At 34.6% G+C, this 23,444-nt stretch overlaps 1 protein-coding gene across 1 annotated transcript; it reads right to left on the bottom strand.

Annotated features, from left to right (window-relative positions):
* Window positions 1-3,890: 3,890 nt before the first annotated feature.
* On the bottom strand, window positions 3,891-4,829 carry LOC101432483 (olfactory receptor 5M5). Its single transcript, XM_004484646.4, has one exon. It carries the CDS (start codon window positions 4,827-4,829, stop codon window positions 3,891-3,893), a length of 939 nt encoding a protein of 312 aa, XP_004484703.1.
* Between the last annotated feature and the right edge of the window lie 18,615 nt (window positions 4,830-23,444).

Genomic DNA, 23,444 nt, shown 5'->3' with positions numbered 1-23,444 from the left:
TGTCAGATTGGTGAAAAGATAATATGAGAGTGTGATCCAGAGGCTTAGGTTCAAGATTTTCACAATACAGAAAATACAAATTACTAGAAACAAGACAAAGAAGGCAAGCTGCAACTCTGGAATACTGGTCAAACTCAGGAAGCGAATTTCCTTCTCTCTTGTCTGATTTATTTTGAACATTTCCAGATGAATTCTTCTTCTGTTTAAGAAAATAAAAATCGATTAACTACACATGAAGATATTATACACATTTAAAATTCTACTCAAGAGTTTTATTTAATTGTCTTCTAATTCTTGTCACTTTACAAGAACAGAATTATAATCTCCAATTTTTTTAATCTATTTTTAATGAAGCACTTACTGTGAATCAAGATAAGCAATAAAAAAAAAACAATTGCTTTCAAAGCAGTGTTTCTGCAGTATCATGGAAACACATGCATTAATAAAAAATCAAAACATATTAGCATATATTCTCCAAAGAGTGAGAAGTTTATCAAAAATAAATGCAGAAATCTAATAGAGAAAATTTTGTCTCAGACATATGAAAAAAACTGTCTAGCTAATGATAAACAGCAGTTAATATATATTAAATGAATGCTATACTTCAGCAAAGGTGTTAAGTGCTTTATATATTTTCATCCATTTGTTCTACAGCGCAACCCTATGAGAGAGTGCTATATCTTCATTTCATAGAGGAAGAATCTGAGGCAGAGAGAGGTTGAGTAATTCTCCCAGTAAGTCTGATTCTGGAGTTCATATCTTTTGCAGTTACTTCAGCTGATAAATTAGAGTCAGGATCTGACTTCAAAGCTCACTTTATTCAATAAGTTGGATTTGCTTACAAGTTGTAAAATAGGACGCTTTCTCATAGTAAATTATATCATTCAGTTTGCATGCAGCTATCAAATACTTTATCAACAACATTTTGGAAATATAGAAAATGATTGTATTTATTACATGGCTTTTCAGTTCAGTAAAGTATGGTAGAACAAGTAGGTTAAGATAAAAACAAATTTTGAAGCAGGAAAAATTTGAATGTCTTTCTGACTTATATGATTTTAGATTAATGATTAAACTGGGAATCTCCATTTCCTTACCTTTAAATTGAGATTATAAAACTGAACTCAAAGTGCTGTTAGGAAAATTAAATGAAACAACATATCTTAAAACCATGCTTGAACTTTGATAAGCATTATTATTTCTTTCTCTTCCCTTTGTGTTTTCATGTATGTGAGTGTTTAAATCTTCTCCAGTCTTTCAGTGCTTCTAAGAAAGTATTTGATTTATGAATAAATGTGTTAGGCCCATAGCATTGCCATTCCTTAAACCATTTGGTTATAATTTTTCCTTACAGAAATAACCATTTATGTGCTGATCTTTCAGATAAGTAGGGGGAACCATTACAAAATATCCTATCATAATTATTATGTCTTAGAGAAATATAAAAAAATTCTCTTCTATTTTCTCCTGGATTCTTCCGTGATAACATTACTCAATTTACTCAATCCAGCAGTTAAATTTAAATGGAGACAGGTATGGATTTAGGGGCTTCTTCCTTAACTCTGTCATGAGAAATTTATCAATAGCAAGGGAATGATTCTTTAACTTGTTAGGTAAAAGCCAGGGTCTACTGAAATAATTCACCAATTCAAAAAAAAAACCTAGAACATCTTTATTCTATGTATAGTAGAATGCAATGTGAACTATAAAACAGGCTGTCTTAACAAGCTGATCGTGTAATTCCAATGAATCAGTCAATTCATGAAAGCACTTTTGCACTCTCTCTTGTCCTGAACTTGTGTGTGTATGGGTATAACAATTGGTTTATATTGTTATGGCAGTCATAAGTGTCAGTATAATTATGGGTCACATATTTCTTTAAAAAATGCTCTTGGCTTATAACTAACTAATGTATTTTCTCAAGGGCATTTTGGTCCATTTGAAGTCATTTTTCTAAATTAAAATGGAGGCATATTATTGAATTTCAAAATGGGCATTCATTTATTATTTTATACTTTCCCATTATTGAACTTTTATTTACTACCAAGGACTGTACTATGCTTTAAAGATAGACACGTGGACAGTGAGCTCAGAAAATTTGGAATAATAACAGAGTAGCTCTTCATATTTAAATGAGTATGTATTTATGTGGAAATCCAGTAAACTATTAATTGAATGTAATAACATACAAAAATGGTTATTGATATGTGTGTTTTGACAGAATTGTAGACAATCTGACTTTCAAAGGGAAAATATTTGAGTAACAAAGTCTAGTAATTGAGAGATGGAAAAATAATTGTATTGAATAATGTAGAATATACGAACCTAAAATATTATCCTGTAGGAGGTACAGAGTAAAAACCAGCTCTAAGGTAGAAAAGCTGTGTTGAAATAAATTAAAGAAGGTATTTTGATTAGGGGAAGTGACAAAATACTACAGCTATTCCTTTTAATTTAAAGCAATATCTACTATGTGATCATAAATAAGTTTCAACACTAATTTTTTCAGACCCTGCCATGTCTGACAGAATGTTCTTCTAAGAACTATGGGTGGAGTATGAGTGATTGGTGGAAAAAGAATGACATTCTTATCTAAGGAATAAGAATAGTTTGAATTCATTTCTTCTTTCCTAAGTTACGTCAGCACTCATATTCTTGTAGTATATTACTTAAGAAATTGTATTGATTTCCCTCCTTATATTTTCTTTTCCTCTATGAAACTATACAATCCCAGAGCTTCTTGAAGAGTCCACTGTACTGGGCGTGGTGCTTGGCTTATAGTAGATGAACAATACACATTCCTTCACTTTGCTTATACTATGCAAGTTCAAGTTCAATGGAAATGTTACATCTTAATTCACTTGCCATATGCTTCCTTTAGGCTTAAAACCCTTAAAAAAATGATTCACCTTCTTTCATTCTAAGATTAGATAAATAATGATTAATTATTACAGAGGACAACTGTGGGTACAATTTGAATTGTGGTACAACTATTAACTACCTGGCCCATCTTGAAAAATAGACTAACAGGGTAGAGACAAGTGAAGGCATGAAGGATCCAGGCCCCAGGAGTATGGAATGTAACTGAAAAGTTGACAGAATTCCCAGTTTCTTCTGAGGTCATCCAAGTGTATTTATAATAAACATCCTTTGCTTGTTTCAGATGTTAAGATCTAAAAATGAATTCTTTGAAGGTTTTGATTCTAGTTTCTTGTGGCTAAAGAAGGAAGGTGTGTTACAGAGTGTGACTCTCTCAAGGGGAAGAAGTATGTAGGTGGCAGTCATGAACAAGAAAGCTTTATCATAAGACCACTTTCTTAGAGGTCACAGCAAGTCTCATTAGCAGTGTGCTTACTCTCTTAATTGTGAGAGAGAAGCCCAAAATGCAAATGCTACAGAAACTTGAACCACTAAATATTAGCTCATGATAGTCAATATGTATATTAATATGCTTGTGCACACACCAATAAATAACCAGATATCTACCTGTAGATTTATGTAAACTTAAGAAACTGTTAAAATTGGTATATATAGGTAAAGGAGAAGAGGAAATCAGGGCAGTAGAAAGAAAAGGGAAATCTCAATTTTTTGCTTTTATTCTTCAATAGAGATAGAATATTTTGGTATAAGAATGATAAATGTTATAATATAAAACTAGGAAAATTATCCCCCAAACCTACATATACACATACCAGCCACCTCCACACATGTACTCATCTCACATGTGAAACTATAATGCATCTGTTCCTATGTTCTTTAGGATTTGTCATTAGATTATAGCTTCTCCTTATGGATTTACATTTCACTTTATTATAAATGTTGTTAAAGTTAGATGCAGTTCTCAAATGTAGATATTTTGTTTGATTTATAAAAAAAGATGTTCTCCGATTTTATTTTGAAAGTACATTTCTTGTGATCAGTTTCCGAAAAGCTTGTTTCACATCCTTGTTCCTCAGACTATAAATGATTGGGTTCAGCATAGGACTTACGAAGGTATAGAAAACAGCAATGATTTTCGATTGCTCCACTGCCTTGTCCGTGGGAGGTCTAACATACATGCAGAACAGGGTCCCATAAAACACAGTCACTGCCACCAGATGAGACCCACAAGTAGAAAAAGCTTTGCGCCTGCCTGCAGCAGAACGCATCCTCAAGATGGCAATGAGAATGAAGATGTAGGAGATGAGGATGATGAGGAGGGAGTTTGATAGGTTAAATCCTGCTACCACAAACATGGATGTTTCCTTAATGAAAGTGTCTGAGCAGGAGAGTCGGATGAGGGGTGGGTCAGCACAATAGAAATGGTTAATGATGTTGGAGCCACAGAAGGTCAGGCGGTATGTCCACATGGTTTCCATCAGACCACTAAGAAACCCGTAGACATATGGAACAGCAATCAGTCGAATACACACCTCTTTGGACATCTTACTGCTGTAAAGCAAAGGGTTACAGATGGCCATGTATCTATCATAGGCCATCACAGCTAACATGTAATATTCTGTGATAACCATAGCAATGAAAAAATAACACTGGACTAAACAAGCAGCATAAGAAATGGTCTTCTTCTCTGATAAGAAGTTCACCAACATTTTGGGAGTCACATTAGTGGAATAGCACAAGTCCAGGCAAGACAAACTGGCAAGAAAGAAGTACATGGGAGTGTGGAGGCGTGAATCTATTCTGATCAAAACCAGCATCCCAAGGTTACCCCCCACAGTGATCAAGTAGATCACCAGGAACAGCACAAAGAGGATGGGCTGAAGCTCTGGACAGTCTGTTAATCCCAAGAGAATAAATTCAGTCACCAAGGTGGAATTTCCTGTGGCCATTTTCTTAGGAAACGCCACTGTTCACTTAGATGAGTTAAAACAAATTAAGAAAGTGAATGAGAAATCATATGCTTATTCTCTCTGTCGTTCTCATCTCTGTCTGTTTCTTCCTCTCTCATTCTTCGTCACACACAGCTGTTACTAGAGATTGACTTAGAATGTAGGAGCGCATAGTGACTAGAAGGTCTTACCCCCAAAATGCTGGAATTATGATATGCAGATGACTCCTAGAAAGAATGGCTCTTGTGACTCCAGCTTGTTTAGAATATGGTAATTATTACCTGAAATTTAACTAAAAATGGTTTGAGCTATCATCTATTATTTATAGTTCATGAAAAAATTACATATTTCTTCATTGAGCCTGGAACTGGTCCTGAAACAAAGAGTGACCTATATTTTTTAAACACTTTTGTGATCACCAGTAGTGTGTGCAGTGTTTAGAAGACTATCTCTTAGAAATTCCACTTTTGAGAATCACACTGCCTATTTGTGCATTAGAGAGCCCATAATCTCATGGGTTTAAAGAAAATTCTGTAGGAATTGTTTTACTGTTATACCCAAAAATATAGGGGGATGGAAAATTCTTCCACAAACATATCAAACATAAGGTCCCCAAGTTTGGAAAGAACAAAAGTTTGTTTGAATTTCTGCTGGAAGACCTTGTAGTTAGCAGAGTAGGGAAGAATAAAGAAAGAGGGACTCAGATAGGGAAAGAGCATTCTCAAAATTTAGGGAAAGAACATTCTCAAAATTTTGATCATGGGAAGTGGATTTGGCCCAATGGATAGGGTATCAGCCTACCACATGAGAGGTCCAGGGTTCAAACCCAGGGCCTCCTGACCTGTGTGATGAGCTGGCCCATGCACAGTGCTGATGCAGGCAAGAAGTGCCATGCCATGCAGGGGTGACCCCACATAGGGGAGCCCACACACAAGGAGTGCACCCCGTAATGAGAGCTGCCCAGCATGCAAAAAGTGCAGCCTGCCCAGGAATGGCACCGCACGCATGGAGTGCTGACACAGCAAGATGACACAGCAAAAAGAGACACAGATTCTGGGTGCTGCTGACAAGAATACAAGCGGACACAGAAGAACACACAGTGAATGGACACAAAGAGCACACAACTGGGGCGGGGGCGGGCAAGGGGAGAGAAATAAAAAATAAATCTTTAAAAAAAATGTTTGATCATCGTATTTGTTTGATTATCCATCTATGTTCTTCATTTATACCAGAAAGAACTTAAGGAGTTTTCAGTGTATAACAGAATTTGGCAAATCTGTCTTACTGGTAAGCAAAAATTTGGCTCTAAGTTTTTAAGTAACATGCATAAATAGTTCAGTATTCTTTATCATAGAGAGATGAATGTCCAGAAGTTATTTAAAAAAGGACTAATCACCAAAAGTAGAAATATCCATAATATAAGTTTTGAAAATGTTAATTATAATGCAAGGATTATACTTTCCTACAATATTATCAGTTCAGATAATAATGATTAATGAAAAGTTAAAATGGAAGGATTTTGCAAGATCATACACGGATCCTTTGTCATGTCACACATTAGTTTATAAATGATAATTTATATCTCAGAGGCCTACAGAGGCCATTAGATAACAGAAATGAGGTAAGTGAGTTAAGCATACGAGTGAACTGATGTGACCTGGAGAGTGACTCTAATCTAAAGAATCAGCAGCTACTCAGTCCAAAAGAATTATTGCTAGGTGGTAAAGTGGGCTTCTTAACCCCAGAATTTAAAAGCTTCCAATTATAAAGACTTCTCAGAATTCATCATTTTAATAGGCAATATGTTAAATATAAAATTTTAGCAGTTTATTCAGTTTTAGCACACTATTTAACCAAAATATAATAAAAAGTTTACAGGCTTGATCCACTAAGCTGCAGATAATAATTCAGTGCAATCCCACCGTCAGCAAACAGACATTTTCAGTTTTTAAGCTGTAAGGAATGAAAACAGGAACTCTCACAAGTTAGCTATTTTGTCTCTTTGATGCTACCAGGATGCTACATGATTTAATCCCTAGAAAAGAAATAAGGTGTGTGTACACAAATGGCATTGAACACCATACGTCTACAAATTATTTTGCTGGGAAAATAAATATAACTGAAATCAACACTTGCCTTGAGAAAGTTGATTTATATGCTTGTGATAAGGGAGACTTAAGAAGAGAAAGTTAATTAAAATGCAAATAATATACTAATAATAATTTGAACAAATTGAGTCTAATTGTGGTCAGAAATCATAATAGAATCAAACAAAAAAACCTTTAACTGGGATCTGAAAGATAACTAGGGATTTTCGCAGATGACAAAAATAAAGAGATATTCCAGGTAGTGTGAACAATATATGCAGAGATAGAAGTCTTGTAGGAAAATGCAAAGATAGCCCACAAATGTGTAGGGATGAAGTTTCTATTGTGGCAAATAAGTCTTTTAAAAAGTGATAAGCCACTCAGCTAAGATGGAGTTGAAGAAGGACAACCACCACACCATGGAGCCTAGAGTGATTACAACTGAAAATGGGAGGATTGCATCCAGCATCCATGTGGAATCTGAGCCTCCTCTTGACATAGAGGTGCAATGGACACAACCAATCCAATGTCCACATAGAAGAGGTGGCATTGGATTGGGAAAAGTGGACATGGTGGACGATGGGTATGGGGAAAGGCAGGAAGAGATGAGAGGTGGAGGCGTCTTTGGGACATGGAGCTGCCCTGGATGGTGCTTCAGAGGTAATCACGAGACATTGTAAATCCTCACAGGGCCCACTGGATGGAATGGAGGAGAGTATGGCCCATGATGTGGACCATTGTCTATGAGGTGCAGAGGTGCCCAAAGATGTACTTACCAAATCCAATGGATGTGTCATGATGATGGGAACGAGTGTTGTTGGGGGCGGGAGAGGGGGGGTGGGGGGGTGGGTTGAATGGGACCTCACATATATATTTTTAATGTAATATTATTACAAAGTCAATAAAAAAAATATATACTAAAAAAATAAAAAATAAAAAAATAAAAAGTGATAAGCAGGCAAAGTAAGAAAGTCCTTTTATGGCAGCACAAAAAAATGTAGATACTCCTGAAAGTTGAGATACACAGCTTTGACTCTGTCTCTACTAGTGTTTTGGAGTCTGTTTGTGTGTGTACCAAAATCTGGTAATGTATTAGAACTGACATACCTGTTACTTTGAAACAGAATTATTCTGCAGGGCGTAAATCTACAACCCTGAATTTGGCAGGAAATACATCATAAGAGGATCAGTATTTGTATATTAAGTGTTTTTTTTCTCACTCTCAGGGATGAAGGATCACTTTGGAAAATATTCACGTTAATATATGTAAATCTTCTGTTTTAATGCCGTACGGGCATTCAGCTAATTTATTTAAAATGACAAAAGGGAAAATGGAATTTATTCTCCCCATTTCCTAAACCTTTTCTTTACAAAAATGCAGCAACCCATTCTCCATAGCTTAGGAAAAAAATAAATGTGTTATAATAATAATAATACCACCTGACATGCATGTAGACACTTTATTTTAATAAAGTAATTACACTGCTTCTATTTCGTTTTCCATTTAGACAAGCCCTGCATCAGCCACAGAGCAATTACAATTAAGAATGGGAAAATGGGACACAAATAAATGTTGTGTGTTGCCAGCTGTGTTTTTAGATTAGTATTTTCAAAACTGTGATCAACAAAATTACTGGACAATGGGAAACAAAATAGGTCTATGACAAAATAAATACGGAAAATTCTTTGTTTTGAAAAAGAGACAAAATGGGTTTCACTATTGTAGGAATCCCCAGAGCCTTTTAGACATCTATGTGCTAAAGGTGTGGGCAGGAACATGCAGCATTTAACAAGCTGATTCATTAAGGGCTCCAAAATGTATTCACCAAATGCAATGAATGTGCCACAATGATGAAAGAGGTTGTTCATGTGGGAGGAGTGGGGTGTGGGGAGGGACATATGGGAACTTCATGTTTTTTAACGTAACATTTTTTGTGTTCTATGTATCTTCAAAAAAATTCAATTAAAATTTATGGGGGTGGAGGGGTGGAGAGTGGAGTATATGGGAACCTCTTTTGTATTCTAATGTATTTTTTGTGTGATCTAATAACTGTAAAAAAACAAAGACTATGGAACATCTCGACTGTTTTCTTTAGTCTAAGAATCCTTAATTCCATAATGATAAGATAATGCTAGAACCATTGCACCTGAAGAGCTCAACAAAATATAAAGAGATCATATATATTCAGCACTACTTCAAAAACTGCCTTCGTTCAATTCTGCCATTGGTAGAGTTGTAAAGCACCTTAGAATTTATCACTGATTCATGATCTTAGAAAAAAAAAAGTTTAAGGCAAATACTGACTTTGCAAGAGCCACTCGAAAAGGGGATAGGAATAGAAACAGCCAGAAAAAATTAAAGAGAATTGGGAGAAATAGATTAGAATGTGACCTAAAGGCTGCGTAGATCAATTGCAGATGGGCATAAGTCTTTTCTGGTCTCAAACATGCAATCTGTATAACTGGCCCTAAATACTAGGACCTGTTTGATTAATGTATCATATTTAACAAATATTAATGGTTGCCTATGAGGCATCTGTTTAGGATAAGGCATATGGCAAATTTGCATATATGTGAATATAGCACATGAGGCAAGTTCCAGATGTTTAAAAATATCTCAGAAAGTTTTCACACATTTTATCTTTTATCTCTTGCAATTATTACAAGTTGTTCTTTTATCACACCTCCTATTTTCTCCCCCTTCTCTTTTGTAAACCCTTTCTCATCGTCCATAATCCCTTCCTAAGACCCGTCTAATTGAGTTTCTTGCCTAATTCACATGTTCAGTGCTAAAGGTCTCTGGGAAACATCACTCTCAAATGTCAATAGGAAAAATTCTTCAAGACCTAAAGTTTCTTAAATACCTTACTACTTAATACCTTTACTACCTCTATGTATGTATATAACCACATTTTAAAAGTCCAGTTTCATTTCTAGACACTCTCAGTTAACAAAAAGGCACATGTATATGTATATGTGTGTATCCTTACTCATTTAAATGAGATGATTAAGTGTGCATAAGATAAATACTGTCAGCAATCGTAAAATATTTTTGGTAAATCCCTATGATAAACTCAAACTTGCTGCATCAGAGCTAAGGTCTGTTTTCTGCTGAAATTAAAATGGAATGATCATGACATGTATAACAGAAATCCCGCTGAGGATTCTTATTTCTATACACAAACACTTTAAGAGCTTGCTCTGCCAATATGTCATAGGCTCATGTTTAATGACCTTGAAAGTCAACTTTCATAGCTTCCTATTTCCTTTCCAGTTTACTGGACTGAGTACACTGTTTTCTTTTTAGAAAGATAGCTTGCTTATTCAAATTCTGCAAGCAGTAGAAAAATATATCCCACCTGGCTCTTACCATTTCCTAATTCTTATCTCAATATAGCATGGCAAGTAATTCATAAAGAAGTAGTAGAGAGATTGTAGAACCAGTTGTGTAATGGTCATGGATATTTTGATCTCCGTATAACAAATATCAATCAGATAAATAACTAATCCTCAATTAGGTGGGGTGGTACCAGATAGCCTTTTAAATGTTCTCCTAGGAAGGACATTGGTGTCCCATCTAAGGTTATAGGTAATTAGGAATCAATGGAAGAAGCAGTGAATTTTCAAAAATATATGATCCTTATTGCTGGATGCACAACTGAAATAAATCTCCACTAGATTTTATTGGTTCAATAATATCAAAGTTCTTTTCTTGGGACTGGAATGAGGATAGATAACAAAAGATAACAGAGAAAGCGCATATTTTATTCATTCTGATAAATTTGATTCATATGGATATACATAGTCATGAGTTTATTGTTGATTTTGTAATGAAGCCAAAAATCATTACTCGTGGAATAGTAGTGATTATTAAGCAGAATTTCAGAGATGCCATTTATGGTAAAGTAGTAAAAAAAAAAACACTTGATAAAATTCAGTTCCAAAAATGTCCTCTTCCCCCACTCAAAGAAAAAAAAGCAGTCAATAGAATTACAATGCTCAACTCTACCAGTGTCATGGTTCCCAACATATTACTTGTTGAAATGTTCATTTTAGAATTAGTTTGTCCCCTTAAAGCTCCAGTTAAAATGTAGATGTCCTGGGTAGTAGGATAGCATTGAACAGCTGTCAATTACTAATCCTTGTGCCTAGGGTCACCATGTTGCTGTCCTATAAGATGGATTGAGTGGGACAATAAAGTCAAGGAAGACTCTATAGAAAATAGAATTAAGGATTACTGAATTTTAATTGAAAGTAACTCATTCCAGAAACTACCTCAATTGGGCATAGATATGTCTGCCAGAATCGTTGGGGGAAAATATTAATATTTTAAGTACAAAAATTAATAAAAACTAATTTAAGTCATGTTATCGGAGTATCCACGAATTGCCTGTGAATATACATTTCATAGTAGTGAGTATCTTTCTTGTCTACTCTGCCAAGATAAGATCAAGCATCTTCTCCCAGTGGGTCCTGCATTCGAGGTCTCATAAACATCACAGCAGAGCAGATTACTGAACGACTACTCATGAACCTAAATTCTAGGTCTTATTACCCACATCATGGATTTATATAGCCAATAACATTTCAGGAGAAACTCTTTTGATGTTTTATTTATAATATAAACTTTCTACATGCATTAAGTAATTTCCTTTATATGTACTTGGCTCCTCATCTATATTGACTAAAGGATATATCTAATGTGACTGTCATTTCTAACACTCGGACTTGACATATATGCTCATTACCAATCTATACTATATACACTTATTACTAGTGATTGTACCTCTTAGTTAATTTTAAATTTGCCAACCCCTCAAATTTTTCTTTCCAGTAATTTAAAGAGAAATGCATAAATTTCTATAAGAGCTCTATTTTGCTAGAATGAGTATGATTCCCCCTTGCTTTTGTCTATTTCTATTTTGAATTATTTGATAAAGTTTTTGCAGAGGCTACCTTGAACAAAAATTCTAGATATATTGATAAGTTGATTAATTCAAGTTCTTACTCCAATGTATACTTAATATGCTTTCAGTAGTCAAATGATTGGTAAAATGCTATTTGCAAAGTAAATTGATCACTAAAAATGTATAATTCCAATAAAAGATAATATTTTTCAGTGATCAATCTAAATAAAAATGCATACCAACTCATTTAACAGGTTGAGTATTTAAAATAATGTTGAAATCTGCTTTTCTTTTCTCCTGACTCCATCTGATGAAGATCTAAAACTGAACCATAAAGAGAAAATGCAAGTATAGTTCAGAATTTTAATTCCTACCTGAGCCCTGGATAGATTCACTCAGAGAAATTAGTGGCTCAAGAGATGAATTGCTGAGAGTGATTTATACTCACTTTTAACTCTAAAGTTTTTTTTCAGCACAACATGAAGAAATATTTACAATATTACTACGAGACAACTCCAGGGAAAAACAGTAATTAGTATAGACTCATACTCACTAGACTCTTAGGATTTGGGCAACGTGATTACATCAGTTTCTATCATGTTGGGTTTTTTGCTTTGTGTGATCAGGAATTTATTCTCATGGCATTTTCACATTTTGCCATCATCTTTTCCAATCAGATGACTAGTATAACTAATAATGATAAGAATTAATGATATAATTCATGGACTTTCATGTTTTCTGTGGTCCCTTCTTGGTCCAAATTGTGTTTTACATAGTACCTTCCACAATATGGCTAGTGAATAAATGTTTGCTAATAGGATTTTCATCCCTAGAATAGAGTGGTTAGATTATAAAACTCAGTGAGAAAATCCTTTGGACAAAGGCACATGATGAGTTGTGGCAGAGACATTCCAAGGTTTTAGATTCAGGTGTTGGCATTTTATGTCCAAAATATGAGCATGAAACTCATTCTACAATAAGCTTTTATTTGCTTACAAACAAAAATAAATAGGGTAAAGATAAAAATATTGTCAGCCTTTTATTTCCTTTTATCAAGAATCCAAGTGACACAAAGAAAAATAAGATACTTTGATATGCTCAAATTGTTCTTAGTCTAACTCTGAAATCAAGAGAGACATGACAGTGCTTCAGTGGTGGCCCAATCTCCAAATGATAGACGAAACCAAAGCTATTTCTATGGTTGACCTCTAATTCATCATTCTGTCACCCTCCCCCCTTGCTCACTGGTCTGGCCATGATGGTCTTGTTCCAAGCTCTTTCCAATGTCAGAACCTTTCCACAGGCTTCTTCACTGCATTGAGTGCTCTCTCTCCCAAACTCTTATCAATTTTTGCCTCCCCATCTGTCATTTTAAAAGTCAATTCCTGACCAACGTTTTCTTCTCCCTGTATTGAAACTTGTTCATTACCATAATTGTCCTCTGTTATGTGAAACTGATCTATTCCTTTATGACAATTATCAGAATATTAGTTTTAAATTTATTTATTTGTTTTAAGAATTGTCTTACCTTCCACACTCAATCCCAAGAGGAAAAGAAATACATTTGATGTTCACTACATACACAACATTATGCAGAATGCCTAAAATATGTTGTTTTCCATATACATTTATTGAGTGAATTTATTGAAAAAAATAGTTTTATTTCAACTACCAATGTCCTTTGTTGTGGTTCATGCAGTGTTTTAAGATTGACAAATTTCATATAAATTACAATAGTATGAAGTACTTTTAAAAATGAAAATAGTCTGATGACACTTCACTTGCATTCTGGCAAAAGAACTAATGGCTGGAGTGGAGTAGCACCCTCCTAACTTAAAGCTTATATGCTTCTTAGTTTTTCAAAGACCCCCAAACTTCTTCTCATTGTCTTAAACCTCCCCCAATTCATAACCATTTTTCCTTTTTATTTTTAGCACAGTATTGAACCGCATATGAGTTGCACTGAAGTTTCTAGTTACAAGGAAGAAAAAGGACATAATGGAGAAAATGGTCACTTCTATTTAGAGACGTTTAGCAAGGTAATGCAATAATAAGGGATGACTTTGGAGCCACGTTGCCTTGATGATGTAAGGAAGAGAACAAGACAGGCTGAATAGAAAAAAAAGAAGCACAAAAAAAAAAAAAAACAAAGAAAAAAAAAAGACATGCTGAATATGTGAAGGTAGAATGTCCTGGTTGTCAATTGGTGTAATTGCATCTTTTCTCAGTTTATAATTACGTCTGTTTGGCGGAAGATCTTTCTTTTTGCACCTGAAATCACACTGTCCTTAAGGCTGGCTGATATTAAGGAACTTTTTATTTTTTTAATTTATTTATTTTTAATTTAATTCTCTCCCCTTCTCCTTCTTCCCCCCTCCCCCCATTGTCTGCTTTCTGTGGCTGTTCACTGTGTGTTCTTTTGTGTCCGCTTGCATTCTTGGCGGCACTGGGAATCTGTGTCTCCTTTGGTTGTATCATCTTGCTGCATCAGTTCTCCATGTGTGTGACACCACTCCTGGGCAGGCTGCACTTTTATCGCATGGGGCTGCTTCTTGCGGGGTGCACTCCTTGCACATGGGACTCCCCTACACAGGGACACCCCTGCATGGAGCAGCACTTCTTGCATGCATCAGCACTGTGCATGGGTTTGAACCCTGGATCTCCCATATGGTAGGCAGACGCTCTATCAGTTGAGTCAAATCTGCTTCCCAACTTTATTTTTAACTTGCAATTTAAATCAGATGATGATGATGATGATAATGATGATAAAATAGTAATAATGATATATGCATTTTTTCCACAAAAGTGGTAAAAGAAATATAAAACCACAAAATAAAATAAATTAACCATAATTCCTTACCCTGAAGCAACCACTGTGAACCCTTAAGTACATCATAGTTTTCCTCTATGTTTATATATTTTATAAAATATTCATCATGTATACTGTATTTTTGGAGCTTATTTGTTCTTACAAAATAGCAGGAAAGTGTTTTTTTTCCTATAGCAGTCTTGTACATAATTTCTCTTCATATATAGATCCATAACACCATAGGAAAATAATTCAATTAACTAATAACTCATTATTAAATATTTTAAGTGTTTTCAATTATTTTGCCATTTTTACTATCAAAGGTGATGAACAAACACAGTCATAAGAATACACAAGTGTCAAAATTGTTATATTTTGGGGGGGACATTCAAGGGGAATAAATCAATGTCAGCATAAAAGTCATCAAGAAATAAAATTTAAAACCATCATGTGCGGTCGGTACATCCTGTCCGGTGGACGACGGGGCAGGAGAGGCCTAGGCTCCTGCGGGGGCTCGCAGGCGTGGAGGGCGCACGGCAGAGAAACCACCACGGAGACGAGGTGAGCACGCAGGCCTAATTTATTAAGGGAAGTACATGTGTTTATATAGGGTTATGGGGGAGTGAGCAGGGGACTGATTGGCTGTGGCCAAAGGGGGATTGGATTGGCAGTGGCGAGCAGTTGGTGGGGGGAAGAGGCAGATTCTAGGTTGGTGAAGGGGCGGCACCGGCGGGAAAGGGGAAAGGGGCTGGGAGTGATTGGTAGGGACTAGTTCCTTGCCTTTTATGGTGCGGCTTGTGCTGCGGCTTGACAGTGCGGGAGGGGGGATGTGAGCGTAGGCAGCTCCTGCTGGCTATCAGCAAGCCGGTGTCGGTTGCCTGGGCGGGGCCGAGGGCAGTGCGCCCGTTCCATGGCTGAGGGCAGTTCACCCGTTCCAGCCGCCCTACACCCGAGTGGTGGGCTGCGCATATCCCCCACTGGGCGCGGCTATGCTTGCCAGCCAGACTTCAGCCTGCCTCACCTCAATCATGATAGGCATATAAACACCAGCTAGAATGAATAAAATCAAAGGAATTCTTTTACCAAGTTTTTCCAAGAATTTGGAGTGAGTAAACTCATGCATTGCTGCTGGGAAAGTGAAATATAACAAGTACTTTGGAAAACTGACAGTTTCTTATAATAATAAAAATACACTTTATAATGACCCAAATTCCACTCATATGTAGTAAAACTGTACATCCATACCAAGAAATATAGACAGCTCATTTTCATAAAAGCCTAAAAATGATAATAGCCCAAATTCTAACAATAGATGAAGGAATGAATGCATTATAGTATATCCTTAAAATGGAACCTGACCAAGCAATGGAAAAATTCAAACAACTGATCCAGGCAACAATTGGATAATTCTCAAAAACATTTTGCTAAGTCAAAGAAGATATACACAAAGAAAAGCACACAGTATGTTTCCATTTATATTAAATAATATAACAGAAAAAAATAAAACCTAATCAGTAGTGAGGAAATTTCTTACATCAGTGATTACCAGATCCTGGGAATGCATGGAACAGCCTGGTGTCAAACAGATAAAAAGGAAATTAGTGAGGAGAGGTCAGTGATGACACAGTTCCATATCTAAATTATAGTGCAGGTTTTATTATAGGTGTACACATTTATGAAAACACATTGATTTATAGTAACATTATTGCATGGGGTATTATTTGAATAAGATAAATTTTAAAAGTCTTAGGATGTGGGGTTATTATTCCCAAACAAGTAAGAATATTAAGGAACAAAGAAATTGTCACATATCCAAATTACATATAGCAAACTTAAGAACCAAGATTCAAATTCATGTGTAACACATTTTTTTAAAGGATATTGACTCTCCCGGAGCAGTAAGTTGTGTACATTTAAATGTATCCATGCTTTGTTTGCTTTAGTCTATCTAAGAGAAATATGCTCTGACTATAGTCCCCAAAATGTCATATTGATTTGTTTCTCTTCCTTATGCATTCTCCCATTGCTTATAAACAGACACTTCCAACTCTAGATTTTCCTTTAAAAATCTAAATTGCTATATTATATGGAGTCTAAGAAGTACTGTTTTTCTTCATATGTCAATATTTATGAAATCAGGGTGTGCCTCACTATCACTGTTGTCCAAGCAACCCTCATGATGTAGCTGTCATTTTATGAGTGTGCTTACCAAATATTGTTTTTAATTACAGAATAGTACTGGCACTTAACAATTTTTCCAAAAAGAAACAACATTAAAACTGGACCAAATTTTAGGGAATCTGTCATTGGGCATTAACATCTGCAACACAGGACTGAGTTCCCTGAGAAAAGGTGTCCCATACTTAGCAGACAGTAATTCTGTTTTTGAAAGGAAAATAGAGATATTTTGGGTACAGGATATCACAAGGTATTGGATTTCAAATGCATATAACATGTAAATACTTTATCAATAATCCAACCATCCAGCTGATACAGCATTAAGGTCACATTTTAGGAGCAAGACCCACCCCAGAATAAGGGATACTCTACATATGCCCTAACTAAACCTAAAATCTATCTTCCATGGGAACATAGAGAGCCACCAGAATGAAGTGCATGCCCAGATAAAAGTCAGCATTCCTTTAAGGAAGGGAACATAATTCCTGATAATATACATTGTAACATCTGCAATTTCCAACATACAATAGTAAATAATAAACATGTGAAAAACAGGAAATCAGTGAAAAGTAAACACAAATAAATGTGGTCAATATAAACAAGTGTCAAGATGATCCAGATGTAGGGAATTAGCAGAGAAAGGACTCGACTGCAACTACTATAAATATTAAGAACATATAAGAAAACATGTTTTTGGTAGTTTTATAATTAAAAAGATGAAGAATAGCATCATTGGAAACAATGAAAAAGGACTACACAAAAATTCTAAAACTGAACAAAGCCCATATGTGAACTGAAAAATTCACTAGAGGGACTAAATATCAGATTGGATATGCAAGAAGAAAGGGTCTTGGTGTTGGTAGACTACTTCATAGAAATTGTCCAATGTGAAGAATAGAAATAAAAGAGAGAAAAAATACAAATCAGTTAGCATACACATTATGAGTATGGGGGACAAAGAGAAAAAAACTTTACCAAATTGGTGAAAACATCAACTTAATGATCAAAATATTCAACAAGTCCCAAGCAAGTTAAACACAAAGGAAGCTCCATCTAGATGCATAATATTTAAATTACTGGGAAATGATAATAAAGAGAAAATTTGGGGGAAATGTTACTTAGACACAAGAGAACAATGACCCAAATGATGTTTGACTTCGTATCTCAAACATATGTAGTCAGAAGTCAGTAGAGTAACATTTTGTTTTGTTTTATTTTCTTTAGGTCTTTATGTTTTTATTTTTAATTTTTTTGTTTGTTATTGTGATGTTACATTTTTAAGTGTTTAAAAAATTAATAAAGAGAAAAAAAATCAACCCAGAATTTTATACTCAGTGAAAGTATACACCAAGAAAATATTTAAAACTGAGATATCATCCAATAAATGAAAGATGACTTAATTTGCTGCCAGCACGCTTGACTGTAGGAAATAAATGCTTTAGCAGAATGAGATCAGATGAAAACTTGCAACTACAGGAAGGAATGAAGACTATTAGACATGGGAACTTTTGGGGAAGGTATAAAACTATTATTTTTCTTTCTTTTTAATTCCTTAACACACAAGCACCTGGGTCAAGTAAAAATAACCTGAATATACTACAGGCTTTAAAATGTATGTAGAATTAAAATAAATCAAAAACAATTCAAAGGGTAGGAGGTGATATATACTTATACTACCATAGTGAAGCATAAACATGACATACGAAGTGGTAAATTATGAAGTATAAGTACACTGTGATAAGTTAATAGTGTGTATTTTAATCCTTAGAGAAGTCATAACAATTATCAGAAGTGTTGTGGTTAAAAATAAAGGAAATCAAATGGAATATTAAAAAATGTTAAATTCATACAAAAGATATCAGAAAAAATAGGAAACAGGAAGAGAACATCAAAAAAGAATTGAATGATGAATAAATAGGAAGTTGGTGTATTTATATGAATATACCAATATATTGATAATTATATTATGTAAATAAACTCATTAATTAAAAGTCACATATCTCTAGACTGCAAAAATTAAAATCAGCTATATGCTGACAAGTGATGCACTTTAAAAATACAAAAATGCAAGTATTAATATAAAAATACAAAATACAAAAATAAAAAGCATGAAAAAGGAAATATTGTGGAATAGATAAAATGAAAAATCTAGTATAGTTATATAAGTATCAAAGAAAATACTCCAAATGAGAATAAACATTACCAGAAATAAAGAGGAATAGTTAATGAAGAGGGGTTCATTCAATAGGGAGACACAAAAAATCCTAAATATATATGTACCTAATGACAGATTTTGAAATTTAATGAGTAAAAACTAAGAGAAATTAGTAGAAAAATAAGCATAATTATAGTTGAAGATCTTAACAATTTGCTAAATTTTGAAGCAAGTAGGTCATAAAACAGTAGGAATTGGACTATCTGAATAATAGTATAAATGAATTTTACTTAATTGACTTTTATCAAACATAACACCTAATAAATACAGAATGCACATTCCTTTCAAATATACATGGGATATTCACTGTTACAGACCATATGCTGATACATAAAACTAGTCTCAAAAATTTTAAGTGATTAACATCATAAGAATCATGTTCTGTCAACAATGGAATTACATTAGAAAACAATATAATCTCCCTATATATGGCAATTTAGCACACTTTTCTAATTAACTCAAAGGGTTAAAGAAGAAGTCACTAGAGAAATAACAAAATACACAAATGGAGTGACAGAAATAAAATATTACAATTAGCAAGTAGAGGTTAACACAGCATTGGGGGGGATGTATAGCTTTAAACACTTATATAAGAAAAAATCTCACATCAGTAATTCAAAATTTCATTTTGAAAAATTAAAAGAGAAAAAAAGTAAACCCCAAAGCGGTAAAAATAAGGTAGTTAGAACAGAAGTCTATTAAAATAGAAAACATAGACAAGGGAAAAAAATGAAATGATTCTTTGAAAGGATTCATTACAGTTTTAAATCTCTTATCAGACTAATCAGCAAAAGAAAAAATCAGAGAAAGCACAAACTTGAAAAGAGAGTACAGACATAAAAATGACAGTAGGACATATTATTTTAAAAAAAACCTTATAGGAATATATTTGTCAGTATTAACAGACAAATTCCTTGAAAAATCACAAAATTACCCAAATATACATAAGAGAGAATAGGAAATATGAATATCTAAAAGTGAACTCAAAATAAAAATTTCCCAAAATGGAAATTCCAGATCATCATGATTTCACTAACTTCTAACCAATATTTAATGAAGAAATAGCACTGTCTTTATCAAACCTTTTCAGAAAATGGAGGAAGTTGTCACTTCTCAACTCATTTAATGAAACCAGCATAATCTTATTAATATAACTGGACAAAGACCTTATTAAAAAAGAAAATTATACAACAGTTCTCTCTCCTCAGTATAAATGAAAAAATTCTTAATTATATTTCAACAAATTGAATTCATCAATAGAAAAGATAAAACAACATTACAATATGATTTAATCTCAAGAAGGCAATAGAAGTTTAAAATATTTCACCACATTGACAGAATAAAAGAGAATATCATAAGACAATTTCAAATGATGCAGAAAACATTTCACAAAATTCAGCAAACATTAATGTTGAAATTTTCAGCAAAGAAAGAAAACACACTTACTTCATTGGAAAAAGGACATGTATGGAAAACCTACAGCTAGTGTCATCCTACCTAGTGATGTGTTAGATATGGAGCACCCTCACCACCAGGATGGGGACAATACATAGGTATCTGATCTCATGACTTTGATTCAAAATTGTACTAATGTTCTAAGCCAGTGCAATAAGGAAATGAAGAGAAATAAAATTCATAAGTATTTGAGAGAAGAATTAAAAAATGCCTAAATTCCCATAGGGCATGAAGTAAATTTTAGGAAATATATAAAGGAAATAAATAGAAATCCAACTAGAAATAATGAGAGAAATTGACAAGGTTGCAGGGGAGAAGGTCAGTATTTACAATTTTATTACTATAAATTTTAGAAACACACACACATATATATATGTTCTGTATATACATATATATATATATACAGAATAGAAAAATGAGGCATAAGTTTCCTCATGATACATTTCACTTGTTTTCTGAAATCCAGTTGTACTCTATGCCTTGGATGTTTGATATGAGGTATACTGTATGCTCATAAAAAATCCCCATTGTTTCATTTTTGTTTTATTTTTAAAGAAGCCTTAGATTACATAAATACTACATTAAAATTATAAGGAATTCCCATTTGCCCCATCCCCTCTCCCTCTCACATGTTCCCACATGAACAACATTCTTCATTAGTGTGGTACATTTTTTACAATTGACAAATACATATTGAAGCATTTCTACTAACCATGGACTATAGTTTACATAATAGTTTACACTCTGTCCCACACAATTTTTTAGGTTATGACAAAATATATAATGGCCTGTATCCATCATTGCAATGTCATGTAGCAAAATTCCAATGTCCCTCTTACCTCACCCTCCCCTCAGAACCTCTGATGGCTACTGCTTTTATTTCAATGATAAAAGTTCTTCCATTGATAAAATAATAAAAGTCTATAATTGAATAATAATGTCCACTTTAGTCCATTGTTCACTCCCCAATCTTGAGGATTTGGGGGACGGTGATGCCCACTCTGTTTCTAATTGAGAGAGGGCTTAGATCTCATGGGGCAGATGGATGAAATTATCTTGCTTGCAGTTGCAGACTCTCTGTCCTTGGGATAGGTATTGTCCATTGTCATCTCCTTGTTAGTTTCCCTGGGTGAGTACAGTGAAATGGAAAGTAGGTTTTGCAGTTCTGCTGAGATTCAGGACTCAACTTGCACATGAATAGTCCAAAGATTTGTCTCTGGAACAAATATTTAAGAAGTATAATGCTGATTATAGGTTCAAATAAAAGGGGCAGAAGAGCCATGTACAGAGAAACTATAAATGAGTCTAACTCAATTATACTGGGGAGCATCAATTCCAAAGTAAGGCCCAATGACAGGGTGCCAGATTCCTGAGCTTGTTTTTCCTGTTTATAGTGTCTGGATGTCTCTAGAGCCTGCTGTTTGAGACACTGTTTACGGTGGCAGTCAATTGGATCCTGCAGAGATGTGCCTAAGTGTAACCTCTGAAATGACCTCCTGACTCACTTTGAAATCTCTTAGCCATAAAAACTCATTTGTCTTTACCTTTTCCCCTTTTTGGACAAGATAATTGGTACTTGGCAATAATCCCTCAGTGCTAGGGAGGCTCATCCCTGGGCGTCATATTCCATGCTGTGGGGGAAGGGAGTGAGTTTATCTGCTATGTTTGGTTTAGGGAGAGGCCACATTTGTGGAAAAAGGAAAGAGGCTTTCAAGAGGTAACTCTTAGGCAGTATATACTAGGCTAAGTTTCAATTTCACAAGAAAACGTTCATAAGTACAGTAACCAATATCAAGGGCCTGGCATAATGATCTCTCTTCCTTTACTAAGCTCTGCCCTTGGACTCAGGGGATTCTTACCATCCTATTAGAGAACATAGCAAAACTCCCCAGGATGGGAATTCAATATTCTTTCAGTTATTGTGTGGCTCTCTACCCACTGAGCCTATGCCCCATGGACACTTGAACAGGTGTACCCCACCTTATACATCCCCCCATCACTAACACCCTGCACCAGTGATCATCTCCTGACACAGTTGTGACACTTCTGTGACCCAAAACCTCTCCAAAAACAAAGCCAACAAAATTACTAAATAAAATTAATAAGAAAATGAAATAATAAAAATGTTTTAAAATAAAATAGGAAAAATGTGCAAAGATATAAAAATTTTTAAACATTGTATCTTTCTTCACTTTACACTTTACATTGTCTTATCTGTACAGTTGACATTTTCTTCCATGCATTCCCCCAGTGTGTTATTTTTTTTTCATTTTTTCTTTAAAGGAACTTTAGGTTATAGAAAAGTCACATTGAAAATATAGGGTATTCCCTCTCACCTTTTTCCACTCTTCCCTATTTATAGGATTTTACATGCTGATAGTACATTTGTTACAATTGATGTAAAAATATTGAAGCATGCTACTAACCATGGTCAATGGTTCATATTATGGATTACATTTTGGAAAATACATTTTTATATGTTTTGATTAAATTTAAAATGGCCTGTATCTGTTATTTCAAGATCATGCAGAATAATTCTAATGCCCTAAAATTGCCCTAAAATTGCCCTATGTTCCATCTCTTCTATTCTTCCCTCCTCCTCCCCTCAGAACCTATGGTAACCACTAAGTTTCAATTTTTGAAGAAAAAGATACATAGGTACTTTCAATATATTTAGGGCTTGACATGTTGGTCTGTTTTCTTTTATTATGCACTTCCTATATTCTCCACCCACTGATATAACAAGTCATAACAAGATGAACATTTACATATTCCACAGAAGCACGGCCCAAGTGTGCCCTGTTCTGTATATCCCCCACACTTAAAACCCTACACCATTAATCCTCCCCTGCCATGTTTGCCAAAAGATATTTTCCAATGTTGTAGTTTTAATCACAGAACTGCAAATTCCCAGAGTTCACCTGCTCCATCCCCCAACCCTCCCTCCAGTTCCATGTATAATCC

Source organism: Dasypus novemcinctus, chromosome 10 (genome assembly GCF_030445035.2).
Source record: "Dasypus novemcinctus isolate mDasNov1 chromosome 10, mDasNov1.1.hap2, whole genome shotgun sequence".
Classification (NCBI taxonomy): domain Eukaryota; kingdom Metazoa; phylum Chordata; class Mammalia; order Cingulata; family Dasypodidae; genus Dasypus; species Dasypus novemcinctus.
This window is presented reverse-complemented; position numbering and strand designations above follow the sequence as displayed.